At 36.2% G+C, this 15,272-nt stretch overlaps 1 protein-coding gene across 1 annotated transcript; it reads right to left on the bottom strand.

Annotated features, from left to right (window-relative positions):
- Positions 1 to 738: 738 nt before the first annotated feature.
- On the bottom strand, positions 739 to 13,383 carry LOC123561792 (39S ribosomal protein L32, mitochondrial-like). Its single transcript, XM_045354398.2, has 3 exons — positions 13,270 to 13,383; positions 4,617 to 4,856; positions 739 to 1,798 (listed from the first exon to the last, which is right to left on the bottom strand). The coding sequence occupies exons 1-3, from the start codon at positions 13,364 to 13,366 to the stop codon at positions 1,569 to 1,571; spliced, it is 567 nt and encodes a 188-aa protein (XP_045210333.2). The 5' UTR covers positions 13,367 to 13,383; the 3' UTR covers positions 739 to 1,568.
- Positions 13,384 to 15,272: the final 1,889 nt, after the last annotated feature.

The following is a 15,272-nucleotide window of genomic DNA, read 5'->3' as shown; positions in this document are numbered from 1 at the left end:
GATGATAAGTTTGTTACTCTTGTGGCAATAATAAGGGGCCCTAATTCATAAAATATTGGTGCCAGATTTATTGATCTTCTGTCATATGATGTGGAACAACCATTTTCAGTTTGAAACAAATCAATCCATTAATAACAAGAGATAGAGTGAAAGTGTATCAAAACTTTAACGAAGGTGTGGATATTGACACCAGGGCAAGTAGGACAGTTCTCCATATAATTTGTATAGTCCAGCTAAAAGTTACCCTATCAACAGATCAACAGTAGTGTTTTGCTTATGTCAGTCAATCTATCTGTTGGCAGATAATTTAGTTTCCACTTCCAACACTCAGAACTTTTTGACCAACTGTGGTCAAATTTCAAAAGACGATTGCCTATGGACAGTACATGACCCATTGTTTTGGGGGTCAAAGGCCACAGTTACCTTGAGACAGAAAGTGATTGCTTGATCAATAAATAGAGAGTGCTAAGGCTAACATTTGTCAGACTTACAAGTGTGATTGCCACAGTAACAAGATGATCACTATTGGTTGGTGCTGCATATTTTTCAAATATGAATTATATGGATGCAGTGAATTATACATGTACAAAAGTTATCCCGTTAATCATTTAAGTAGGAAGATATACACTGAATAATTCATTTACAAACAATTTCTGTATCCGAACATACACTGAATAATTCAATTACAAACAATTTCTGTATCCGAACATGTGCCTGAATATACAAAGAATTACTAAACAAGTTTCTTAATAAATTTAATACACTTGCTACGTTAGTCTGGAAAATTCCAAACTCGACAGCAATAATAGACTGATAACTCTATTTATTCTATCTGGATAGCACTAGATAAATGATAGGATTCCAAAAATCCAGTGTTTAATGTATTCTCATCAGCAATCACTGCCCTCGCACATTCTTACTTCAGGTCAGATGACTCCTGGATTTTATATTAATAAATTTACTTCAATGTAGAGTTGAATTTTACAAGCAACATAGTCAAGCATCTAGGTCTAGAACAGAAAGGAATATTCTTGCATGTGTTTTTGCCGGTACTAGAAAAACTCTTACACCTGGGGGTGTAAGAAATTACACCTGGGGGTGTAAGAAACTAAGATGACTTGCGTGCTGTAATTTATGAATGAATGCGTAAATTCATATGCTACTATTATAAAATAGTGCCTAAAAGAAAAACATTCATTTTACTTTATTTCTTGTATTAACTGAAGAATACAGCATGCAAGAAAAAGAATCTATCACTAGTTGAATGTGGGGATGGAAATATCTGGCTCTGGGAGAACTGTTTTCGGTTAACTCTGCAGAGCCTCGTTACCGCCTTAACAGTTATCCTGGAGCCAGGTATTTCTATCACATACTTAAATATGTGTATTTCAGGCAAGGGCAATGGAAATGCATTCCAAGCCAGCCTAACAAAAAAAAACAACAACAAAAAAAACCGGAAATTAGTTACAACTTAAAAAAAAGTTTCTCTAAATCGTCTTTTTAAAGTCTCTTGATATCCGTCCTTTAAATATCAAATGTGAGTATGATTTAATGAATTAATTTCACTATCACGTTTCTCCCTTCACTTTTTTTAATAAATCCTTTGAAAACCAACTAGGCCTTTCTCTGTCCACTTCAACAAGGTATCTCCCTTTATACATTGGAATGTCTTTAACATCTTCCTCACCCTTGTATAGGTAGGTCACCTCTTGTCTCGGATGATCGTAGTAGTATTTGTCCTCGTCCATAGCTTCTCTCATCTTCTTTGTCTCTTCCCTTACCTTAGAGTAGCAGTTGCCTTCAAAAGAAAACAAAGAATTTTCAATTTTAGACCTCTTCCTCTACACTGCATAGTGTATGGAGGCACGGTTAAAAAACTACGGTACCTTATGACTTAAACTCTTACCAGTTAGACTGTCTTACTGTTAGACTGGTTTCAGGGATTACACACCTTGGCTAGCTCATCATTCTGTTAGTCCAAACACATATTCATGTCTAGTCCATAATTGTGCCATCCAGCGATTTTAATATTACTAGGCAATTGTTCCCCATAAAGAGATATGATATGCCCAACACCCAGACCCCTTGCTCAAAGGTCAAGGTCACAACTGGAGGTTGGTCAACGGATTTTTTCCTGTCCATAACATAATCATCCATCAAGGGAAATAAATATTACTTGGCACAAAGAACTAAAAATACACAGAATGGCAACTGGGGATAATCCCGTGTCATCTCGTGTTACAGCGTTATCTTATTTCAAAGCATTTGCCGACTTGATCAATCGTGATCAAATCAACAGGCGCTTACTGAAGTATAAAATTGGCGGTATGCCCGGCGCGTAATAAACCGAACCGAGTCCTTTTTTCAAACGAAAACTGTTGATTTATTAGACTTCCAATCATAAATTCATTCCTTCCCCGTGTAGAAAATACTAATAACATTAAAAAAGCACCATTATCATTATAAACAATCGATCCGAAAGTAACCTAATTTAAAAGCGTTTGCAGACTTGATCCATCATGATCAACAGACGCTTACAACGAGATCTCATTCAGTTGTCACGGGATGTTGGCGAGATTTGCTCTATATGCCTTTCAAGTTGCCGATCTATTTATTTTTATAGCTCTTTGCTTGGCACAAATGTTCCCTATAACTAGATTATGTACAATGCACAACTCGCAAACCCTAGATCAAAAGTCAAGGTCACACTTTGAAGTCAAAAGTTAACATGGAATTAACGGGGTCTGTATCATGTCAGGTTTTAAATATGACTTTGCACAATGCTCCCCATAATAAGACAATGTGTCAAGTGCAACACTCAGGCCCCTATATAAAGCTTTGAGGTCAAAAGTCAAATGTTTTTTTCCCTGTCTGTTCCATCTGTAAATCATCCACAAATGTTCCCTTTAATGAAACGATGCGTTATCGCACAATACTAATTATAGCCCTAGCAGAAAGGTCAAAGTCACACGCAGAGGTCAAACATTTTAGGAAATTTTTCTTGTCCTGTCATTAACTTTACCAAGCACAGCTTGATACTAAAATCACTTGGCACAAACATTTATTATTATAACAAGGCAAAATGTGCAAGCTGTAAGGTCAAGGTCTCACTTACAAGGTTAACACTTGCCTTTTTTGTGTTTGTTCCATAACTGCTATCCTTCAAAGGATTTTAATACTGCTTGATGCATCCTTTAATGAATAAAAGTGTCGTGTGCAACTTTCAACCCAAACACCTATATCAAAGGTGATGTCACTTGTAGGTCAAAGGATAACAAGGCCAGTTTCATGCCTGGTCAATTACAACAAGAGCTGTCGGAGGGCAGCAACGCTCGACTATTCAACAGCCTTGTCAATTGAATGAATACAAAAGTTGAAAAAGGGGCATAATTTTGTAAAATGCAAAGTAGAGGTATTGAACCTCTGTACTGCATGTCATATCACGACAGTGAACAAGTGTGTGAAGTTTCAATCCTTTCCAATTTGTGGATACTGAGATACCAGCTTACATACAAAAACTTAACCAAAAACTGCTAAGTCAAAGGGGCATAGTTTTGTAAAAATGCCAAGTAGAGTTATGGGACCTTCACAGTGCATGTTAGATCATGACAGTGAACAGGTGTGTGAAGTTTCAATCCATTCCAATTAGTGGATACTGAGATATCAGATTACATACAAAAATTTAACCAAAAACTACTAAGTCGAAAAAGGGGCATAATTTTGAAAAAAAAAAGAGTAGAGTTATGGGACTTGCTTAGTGCATGTCAGATCATGACAGTGAACAAGTATGTGAAGTTTCAATCCATTCCCATTAGTAAGTACTGAGATACTAGCTTACATACAAAACCTTAACCAAAAATTTCTAAGTCGAAAAAGGGGCATAATTTTGTAAAAAAGCAAAATAGAGTTATGGAACCTGTGCAATGTAGGTCAGTTCATCACAGTGAATAAGTGTGTGAAGTTTCAATCCATTCCCACAAGTGGTTACTGAGATACCAGCTTACATACAAAACCTTAACCAAAAATTTCTAAGTCGAAAAAGGGGCATAATTTTGTAAAAAAGCAAAATAGAGTTATGGAACCTGTGCAATGTAAGTCAGTTTGTCACAGTGAATAAGTGTGTGAAGTTTCAATCCATTCCCACAAGTGGTTACTGAGATACCAGCTTACATACAAAACCTTAACCAAAATCGGGACGCAGACGCATGGGCGAGTCCAATAGCTCTACTATTCTATGAATAGTCAAGCTAAAAAAGCATGTTTTTTCCCAATTATGAACTGAAAGTTCCCAAATAATTGTCAACATACAGGTTTATGCTGTTTTGTTACCATTTTGCTACCTCGTGTGTTATGCAAACAACAGGTATAATGATTAATAATCATGTTCTTCCGACAGACAAATTTTGAGTATATTTTTCAATTCCACTGGTGTTGATGGCATTCCCAAAATGATAGAAAAAAGGCCTGTAATTTGCATCACAAAGTTTTTGAAATTGACTGAAGATAGACTACATGGCCTACAATGACTCCTATATACACCACTAAACTTTGCTTTTTGTGGAGGTATAACATATAACATACCAATTTCTTGTAAAGTTTGACAAACAATAACTTACCACATATTGTCTGTCGCTCATGGGGATGTCCACAATTCAAACATATGATAATATTCTTCTTTACTCTTGCCGTTTCCATATCTGGAAGTGAAAATTTTCTCATCCTCCTTCTTTCAAGAGATCTTCTATTTCTTGGAACAGCATATAGAATTGGCTCAAATAAATCTGCTAGGATAGACTCAGAGGACCTTCCTGGTTGTGGATCTGTACTTGGTCCATTGTAACAAACGGCTGGTAAACCTGAAATTGAGTGAGTGTTTTTACACATTTCTTTCAAATTTTATCAAAAGGCCAAAATTGTATATGACATTTCAATTAAACTCTTGAAGTAATCATCAGTAAAGTATGTCTAGAAAATACACATAACTTTGTCATAATCTTTTTATTTGTTGTTTTGGGTTACAGAAAAACAATTAAGTTGTCTAAAGTTGACACAGGGAGGGTCTTAACTGAAATATTATGTAATATTTGCCAGAATGCACATGCCCCCTATGGTGGCCTCCCAAGATCACTATGACCTTTGAACTTTGATCAACTGATCGCAAACACAATAGGAGTGATCTACTGGTCACAGACAACCATCCTAAGAAGTCTCATGCCTGTAGGCCAAAAGCATTCTTCAGTTATCAACTTATCAATAGGAAACCTATCATGAGAGAGAGAGAGACAGACAGGCTTTGAAACAAACAATTTCTTCAGTTACAGATGAAAACCGACTTCCATGTCAACGTCATCATGACCTTGACCATGACCTTTGAACAACCTACCTCAAAATCGATAGGGGTCATCTGCCAACCAAGCTGAAGGTAGGCCAAAGCATAAAAAAAATACTATATTTGCATTATATTTGCCAGAATGGGAAAATTGGTAGATTTTGGCAACTGGGAGCAAGTGAAGAAAAGAAAAAAAAGATGTTTGTAAAACACATATATCCCCTATGATGACCTCCAAAAATGGCTATCTCTTATTAAGCGCCTCAATCCATTAAGTCAGGTTTGATGAGTGTAGGAACAGACTAGTTCAGAAAATATAGTAAAACTGAGATGTTGCCATAAATTTTGAACAAGCACTATTACATCATTTGACCCAAATGACCTTGATTTTGAGGTACCTGACTCTAAACCAAAAGATGTCTGCCACTTAACAAGACCAACACGTAAGTGAAGCTTGAAGATAATAAGGTAATAATCTGTATGTCAAGATACTGTGAAATTGGGAAGCTTGCCATAAAACGTTATCCTGCATGTAGTGGCAATGCTGACATCTGGGTGAGTACAAAAGCCCTTCTTATTCTTAAAAAATAAAAGGAGATAATTCAAAAAGACAGTTATCATTTTTGTACCTGCTCTTCCTTTCAACAACCTCTGTCATTGTGTGAAGATTTAACAAAACTAAACTTTCAACTGAAAGTGTTTTAGACAGACGGACTCATGGACAGGCAGAGACCATTTCTATGTAAGGATATTATGTTTTTACTGCATGTTGCTTGCTTTTATTCCCATGCTTTGCTTTTGCAATGTCTGGGAAATGCAGCCTGACAGCTATTGCTCTACGGCATAACAATCAGATTGGAGATCAACATAAACATTGACTTTTCATATTATTTGCAATTTTTGTTGTTGTTTTTTTTTTGTTGGATTTAACGTCGCACCGACACATGACAGGTCATATGGCGACTATTTGCAATTTGAAATTTCATAATCACTTTAATAGGTATCATGTTAACATAAACTTGAATAAACTATTTTAGTGAATATTTTCTCGCAAATTGTTTTGAGTAGTGAATAGTTTCATTGTAACACAGTTTTTAAAAGATGTAAAATCTGATTTCCTCCAGCTCGCTTTGAGTTGAGGCTTTGCCTTATTTCATATTATCAAGGCAATAAACTGTTAAAACAAGAGCTGTTCGTAAAACAGCCAATGCTGGACTATTTGAATTGCATTGAATCTGCATTAGTTTTGGAGATAGCAACTAGCGTGCAAAACTTAAACCAGAAGTTTTCAAGTTCAAAAGGGGACATAATTTTGCAAAATACATGTCAGAGTTATGGGACTTGATTGTATGACCTAGTTCTATAAACCCGAAGAAACATGTGAAGTTTCAATTCAATATTTGCATAAGTTTTTGAGAAGTAACTTGTATGCAAAACTTGAACAGGACTTTTAAGTCCAAAAGGGGGCATAATTTGCCCAAAATAAATGTTAGAGTAATGGGACTTGATGCTATCACCTAGTTTTAAAACCCCAAAGATACATACATGTGAAGTTTCAAATCAATATCTGCATTAGTTTTGAGATAGTAACTTGCATACAAAACTTTAACCAGGATTTTCTAAGTCCAAGAGTGGGCATAATTTGCCCAAAATACATGTCAGAGTTATGGGACTTGATCCTGTGAGATTGGTTATTGACCTAGAAAAAGAAAAAAATAAGTTTCAAAGCTATATGCCTTTAAATAATAGCTACATGTACTTGCATGCAAAACTTTAAGTCTAACAAGAGGGCCAGAATGTCACAATATACGCCCGTCATAGCAAATTTCTATACACTAGCACCTATATTTGCAAATGGAATTTTCATTCTGTGGTTGTGTAGTAATTATTGTAATCTTTTGTTTTTCTAAGTCCACAGAAAGTAACATCTATGTTGTACCACAGAAGAGTGGTCTTGGTTTTTCCCTACAGTCAATTATAAAAAATTACAATATAAGTTAATTACAGTAACAACTAGAAATGCTCCGGACAAAGTTTTCATTCTTGTATTTTGACCTTTTAGTGTGACCTTGACCTTAGACCTAGTTCATGCGCATGACACTCCATCTCATGATGGTGAACGATTGCGCCAAGTTACATCAAAATCCCTCCATGTAAGAAGATATGCTCCGGACAAAGTCATTCTTGTATCTGACCTTTGACCTCTAAGTGTGACCTTGATCTTAGACCTAGGGAACTGGTTCTTGCGCACGACACTCTGTCTCATGGTGGTGAACATTTGTACCAAGTTATATCAAAATCCCTCCATGCATTAAGAAGAAAAGCTCCGAACAAAGTTTTCATTCTTGTATCCTTTGACCTTTTAGTGTGACCTTGACCTTAGACCTAGGGACCTGGTTCTTGCGCATGACACTCCATCTCATGATGGTGAACAATTGTGCCAAGTTTCATCAAAATCCCTCCATGCATGAAGAAAATATGCTCCGGACAAAGTCTGTGGACGCCGCCCGCCCACCAGGGGCATTCCCATAATACGTCCCGTTTTCCATACGGTTTAAGTTCCAAGCAAGGATTATTACAGACTTTTTTTCATCATTTTGGGAATGCCACCAACACCAGTGGAATTGGGAAAATGCTCTCGGAAATTGTCTTAATTGGGAAAATTTGCAAATTATCAAAATTTATATAAAGATATTTTTTTGTGTGTAAAATATTAATGGATCAATTGAATTTCAATAACTGTTCAACAGTATTTATAACTATTGTTTTGATAACCAAAATATTCATACAAATTAGCAAAACTATTTTAAAACAGCAAAAACCCTTAAAGGTAACACTCACTGGGAATTTTAAAGTCAGAATTGGGGAAAAAAAACATACTATTTTGCTTTGGGATTACCTCCTTTTACCGGAGGTAGATTTATTGGGGGAAAAAAGCCTTGTACTAAATCCAAAAGGGGGCATAATTTGCCCAAAATACATGTCAGAGTTATGGGACTTGACCCAGTGAGTTATGGGACTTGATCCAGTGAGGTTGGTAACTGACCTAGAAAAAGGAAAAAATAAGTTTAATAGCTATATGCCTTTAAATGACAGGTGTACATACTTGCACACAAAACTTTAACCAGGTGCAGCCCAACGAATTGTGAGAAAAGGGCTCTTTGATATAATAATATAGACCTAAGACTATAACGCCCTCCATGCACAATCCACGTACCATTCAAAACAATGTGGAAAGTTTTCCTTCTATGTCTAGCAAACTGCGTCGCTAACTTTGGAGGCTTCAAATACACATATTTAACCCCAATTTTTCAAACTCAAAATTACATGTTCATGATGTGTTTGCCTTAATTCCAGAGTGACGTTAGTCAACTTTTGGCAAAATTGTGATTTTAGTGTCATTAGGTATGTCTCTATGACCTCTGTATGATGGTGAATTTGTTGCCTTGTAGAACTAACATAAACGACCTAAATTTTAGTCCAACAAGGCTGTATGTAGAGTAAAGTCATTGACACTCAAATTTTTAAACGTTTTTTCCCAAAACTATCAAAAAGCTAGTTACAGCATTGTAGAAATAAGGCGACAATGTTTGGAAAGCTCATTCCAAATACAACATTATCTGTCCTAACTAATGAGAAAACCTCCATTATGTAGGCAAAACACTTTTAAACTCCATGTATGTCAGTGTGTTTTCCGCTACACTGTTAAATATCTACCTCAGTCATGTAAAGCTCTGTGTGTATCGATCGGTTTATTTTTAAACCCTGCTATACACTCCATGCATTTCATTGGTTACACGTTCAACATTTAAAATTTTCAATATATTTACGGAAAGTGTCATGGTAGGATTAATGCGCCATTTTTAACTTTTGTTTATCTTTGGGCGTTTTGAATCATTGTTTATGTTTTCCTAATGAAAAATACCAACCCTAGTAAAAAAATGTATATGTAAAACTATGAATCATAAAGGCAGACATACGATTATGTCAGTCTGTGAAATTGGTCTGCCTTGCAGTCGAAAAATGGACACTAACCAAGGTGTGAGTGACGCCAATGCCAGGATGAGTAGAATAGCTCAGCATTCCCACTGACTTTTTGAAAAGTGGTACATGTACATGGTGAAAAATAGAGTGTTTCCTTCAAATTAAATTTATCATTTCTGGCTCTATATACACCCCCCCCCCCCCGCCCACTCCACCCCCAGCAGGCTTGTGAAGCAATTTGAAAGGATGGCTATAATTTTCTCGTTTATGGATAAAAACTCTTGATGCAATGAGTTTAACTTCATTCCATAATTCTGAAAAGCTGTTTTCAAAAATTCAAGCAAACGCTGGTAAGTATCACCCGCTGAGTTTTTATAACATTTTTTGCTGCTATATCTTGCTGCAACATATAGCAACAAAAAAAAGTTATAAAAACTCGGCGGGTAATACTTATTTAGCACTCAATAAAAATGAAAAGTAATTTGTAGAAAATTGCCCGATGAAAGTCAGTCTGCAACCGGTCATTTTGTAAATATTTATAAAGAAGCAGCTTACGAGTCTTTCTTTTACAAATTGAGACCAAATAATTGTGTAGTAAATGCCAGCTGACCACTTAATTATTCAACATCTTGTTGAAAAAACGTTCAAAAATGTTAAATTGTTTTTGCACTCGCACATGTTGACAATTATCAGAAAGTATCAAAGATGTAACCGTGTCGTTGATTGGCTGAATACTGTTGTGTCTAGTTTAACGAATAATTTGATTCGCTGCCACAGTTCCTGCGAAAATCTCACAAGCACCTGAAGTAGGCGGAGCTTTAATTATGCCATTGGCATGCAAATTCAACTCAACTTGACACGTAGCAAATTGTCAACAGTGTAAATTGCGGTAATTTGCATGTGCGGATCAAAAATAGTCTGGTTGCTTGAATTTTTGCTCTTTATGGACGAACAATGTATTTTCTGTCAGATTTTTTACATGTGCATTGTAGCCAAGGAATTTTAAAACTTGCGTGCAAGTGACTTTTTATGCGTGAATAATTACGCGGATTTTTGAGTGAATGGGAATGCTGATAGCTGGAACTATTCTTCGAAGAGTCTGGCTAAATATGAATCCAATGATAATTAATTTATTCACCAATCATGGTTAACAATCTACAAGTTTATACCAGGTTATCCGCAAGGAAGTGGCTATTCCTACGGTCCCGTAAGAATAGCCTCACAGGCTATTCCTACGGCTCTCCCGTAAGAATAGTGAAATAGCCCGCAGGTGGTTATTCCTACGGCTCTAAAGACAGTTTGTATGTCCATCTTGATTTGTTTGTTTGTTTTGGGTTTAACGCCGTTTTTCAACAGTTTTTCAGTCATGTAACGGCGGGCAGTTAACCTAACCAGTGCTCCTGGGTTCTGTACCAGTACAAACCTGTTCTCCGCAAGTAACTGCCAACTTCCCAACATGAATTATCAGAGGTGGAGGACTAATGATTTCAGACACAATGTCGTTTATCAAATAGTCACGGAAAACATACTTGAACTGCATTGTACGGACTTAATTTAAATGGTATATTTTCGAACAAATTGTTTACCTTTTAGTATCACATCGAGAGAGAACTTTGCATGTCAATTTTCAAGAAAAAATAGTTATATATAAGGTGGTTTTGAAACGAAAAACGTATACGGGTGTTGATTTCGCCAGATTCTACTGTATACGCAGAAATTTTAAATGACAGGCAAAATCAAGATATAAAATTTAAAGTGATGATTTTTTAAAGAATCATTTTAAGCTTTTATTCACGAAAAACGTTTGAGGGTGTTGATTTGGACAGAATTTATATGCGAAGAAATCTCAAGTAAAAGGCAAAATCAAGACATAAAATCTAAAGTGTTGAATACTTTTTAAAATCCTTTTAAGCTTTTATTAAGTATATATTTCTACGTGTGCACGCCAATTTTCAAGAAAAAAATACTTATACTAAGTATTAATTAGAAACGAAAAGTATATACAGCAGGGGTTCCACTAGACCCGAAAACCCAAGAGTCCCAGGACCCTTGGGCCCAAATTTTGAAGGGTCCTTTTCCAAAATACAGGAGTCCCAACATGTCCGTATAATTGACTATATTTTTTATACAGTAATACGTAGATCTTTACCTAAGACAACAATAAACCCAAGATCATGTTACAGCATGATAAAAATGTCAGTTTCAGGTCATAATTATAGTCTGATATTGTAAACTAATATTTATCGAAATTCATTTTATTTTGATCAGGGTTTTCTTCAATATTTCATTTCATTTTTAATAACAGAAAAGTGCTAGAACACTCTATAAAAAAATAAAAATGTATCCAAAATGTACTATCCAGATACTGGTACACTTTCAGAATGTCATCGGAAAGTACTTTTTGCTTTGTTTACTTGTCAAACTAAGCTAAATCAGCGATAGTTCCTCGAATAATGATGCTACTTGTCATTAAAAACTGCATTGAAAGTCAGTTTTTATTAAGGAATTTTGGAAATATGCATATGACGTCGGGTGTAATTAGACCCGTGAACGGACATTCTAAACTTATTTTTGCTTTCAAAATTCATCAAAATTTGTGAAGTTTCTTGTTGAAATTACGATATGATCTCGAAACAATGGTCTGATTTAAAGTTGGCATGAAAAAACCTTGCAGGGCACTTTTCACATGCTCGGTAATCAGCTGCTTACGATAATTTAATAATTGGCGCCTTTTTGACAGTACACGTGATTCGCTTTATCAATAAATTTCAACACTTCATTGATTCTTGTTACCTATGTGCACTCGCCGTGACGTAACTTGCTGATAAAAAAATCAGCGAGGCATGTCTACAGGAGAAAGGGCGGGATTTAGCAGAGATCAAAGGCAGGAGGGCATGACCGCGAGTGTTTATTTTGAATACACGTGTCTATCGTGGAAATAGTTTTACTGCTGGAAATTAATGATAAGAAAAAAGATTATCAAAGGAAAATGCCCCGGGTCCCGAAGGACGCACAGGCAAGTATTCTGCCGGGTCCTTTGAACGTCTTTTGAAAATCTCCCGGGTCCAGACCCGGGGTCCCGGGTCAAATGGAACCCCTGATACAGGTGTTGATTTTGCCTGATGGTCATCGACATGCAAAATTAAGTCATAAAGTCATAAAGATTACATGGAGCACTTTGGTAAAAATTATTATCATTTCATTTCAAACCACAGTTTGTGGTTCCCATATCTTGCCATCCAAATTAATTGCCTTATTTTTTCAGTTCACTTAGAGATATTTGTCTTTAAGATATGTAAGTGCTATTTTACATTGTTTTAAAGAAAAGGAAGTAATATTCAAATCACTGAACTTAGCGCAAATATCGGTTAAAAACCAATAATTACCGGTATGTTGTTAGTACCACTCCAGGTAGATAAATGGTTTATAGTGGTGGAAGAACAATTCCCAAGAACCCAGTTCCATAAAATGTTAAACAATGTTTCTTTTTCTTTTTTTTTTTTTAAAGAGAAAGGTTGTTAAAACCTCAAAAACAACTACAAAGCTGCAGGACACAGCTAAAATTGACTCGTTGTCAAAAGATTGTTAAGAGAATTAGCTTAATTGGTCAAATTATTGGGAGGGGGCGCCCTGGGTGTGAAACTGAAAAGTAAACAATTTGTTCGAAAATATACCAGTTGAATTAATTCAGTACAATGCAATACAAGGTGGACATACAAACTGTCTTTAGAGCCGTAGGAATAGCCACCTGCGGGCTATTTCACTATTCTTACGGGAGAGCCGTAGGAATAGCCTGTGAGGCTATTCTTACGGGACCGTAAGAATAGCCACTTCCTATCCGCAAAACGCAAGTCCGAGCACTGTTGTACTGTGCAAGTTCAATGTCGAGATTAGTAAAGTTTTTCGTAGCTCCGCCGTAACAACTGGTTTTATATTTCGGAAATATTAAATATTACCTGTCTGAGTATGCCGTGTAGCTATATTTTCGATCGTATGCGTTAAATTTTGAATAAAATGTCTTATTTTCGTAACGAATGTCATCTTGGCCGCCATGCTTGATGGACGTTCTAATTGCCGTTTTGTCCGGTATTTATTTGTTGTACGGTGGTCCTTTTAGAAGTTATTAGAATAATTGCTATAGGGCCTATTTTGAGTCGAGTCAGGATGATTTGTTTCTTACTTTTTTCTGTGGGGGCGGGGGGGGGGGGTTGTATCGACAGTAACTACATAATCGTACATACTTAAAACACCTAGATTCTTTATGTCTACATGTATGTCAACGCGATGTGTACAGTGCTCACCATCTGGACTGCACACACTATTTAAGAGACTAGTCAGCATTAAGAACAACCCAGTCTAAGTCCAGTAATTCAGATTGTTTAAATAATGATTTAACCTCCGTATAAATATCATTTAAATTCATAATTCTGATCAGATTGCAACTCTCACTTAATACCCCAATCATTTACCTAGAAAAAAATACGCTTAGTATATAAAAGGCGACGCCAGCGGCACAGTTCTATGTCCATCTCTCTCACCTGCATCCTTTTTAAAACCCTCTGGAACATATCGTTGCTTCACACAGATCTATCTACACACTTCAAACATCAAAGTATTAAATGAATTTAAGGGGAGGTGTTCCTGCGTAACATTATGACTGAACCTACAGACAACCTTGTCAACAACATCGCTTCTTGTAAACTAACGGACCATATTCTTTTTGATTTCAGCAGTGTATTTGCCAAGGTGACGTTTACCCTCATTTCTCATCTGGACTCGCTATTTCTTGACCAGACCTTCACCCTTTACGGTGACAGCTCCGATGCAGCGAATGTGAACTCTTTCAAATACAGTTACAAAAAACTTTTATTTGATGAAGTCTGCACTGCATAATCATAATGCCACAGGTGCTCAGATCAAATTCGTTTTTACCTTTTGTTGTTTCTTTGATGTCGTAATGTTTTAATATGTATTTTAATAATTTGTACCTTGTTAAAGGCCTTATTGTAAATATGTGATTTAATTCATTTGTACCTGCTTATGTCATAGCATAATGAGTTAACCTTATTATTATTATTTCAGAATTCCAAAAGGCGTTGTTCTTGAAACTTCATTGATCTGCTTTCTCAGTGACAAGAACCTGTGACCTTCCTCTGCCTCTAAAATCTAAGATCAACTCTTTGCCGGCGATACCGTGAACTGCCTAACGATCATCTCTTTTACAGATTCACAATCCCTGTAGAAAGTGCTTGCATGACAAGATGTAGATCTAAAAGAAACAGAGAAACTTTACATTTAACCCTTCGAATTAACAAGGTTTGCACATCACCTTAACATTAAATGTGTCATAAAACATCTAGATTAATGGTCCAATGTTAGAATTTGTCCCTCAAAATGAGTACCTTGGACCAGATATACCGCAGATTTCTAAAACATCTAAATGATAACCATATGTGCTAATAAAGCTCTGGATTTTTTTAACACAAGTTCCAACAGTGAATGACTTATTAATCCTTACCTTGCTTCTACATCTAGAACCTCGCTAAGTTCGACTGAATCTGTTCATGAGAGGTAATGAATTGTGCAACACCCCTCACGCCGACTGGTACCGTCCTTTTAAAAGCGAAATTCTATTATAGTAAAGACGAATGTTCTCCATGACCCTAAAGGATCAGAAAATATAACAACACTGAGTCTTAGTACGGAGAGTGTTTTTACAGCCGCCACACGACACTTTAACACTGCTATTATGAAAGTTTATAAAATCTGGGAAAAGATCCTTTGGAAGCACAAGACGCAACCAAGCAACATAATAGCAGACTCAGTTTGATTGAGTATGTTCATGAGAAGTAATTAGACATGCAACACCCTGCACGCCCTCCCCTCGACCTCCACCCCGCTCCCTTACACCTTTAATATAAATAAACTTAGGACGAACTCCATACTTTCAAAGAACTAG

The sequence above is a fragment of the Mercenaria mercenaria genome, chromosome 10 (assembly GCF_021730395.1).
Source record: "Mercenaria mercenaria strain notata chromosome 10, MADL_Memer_1, whole genome shotgun sequence".
Taxonomy (NCBI): domain Eukaryota; kingdom Metazoa; phylum Mollusca; class Bivalvia; order Venerida; family Veneridae; genus Mercenaria; species Mercenaria mercenaria.
Note: the sequence above shows the minus strand (reverse complement) of the source record. Positions and strands in the feature narration are given on the sequence as shown.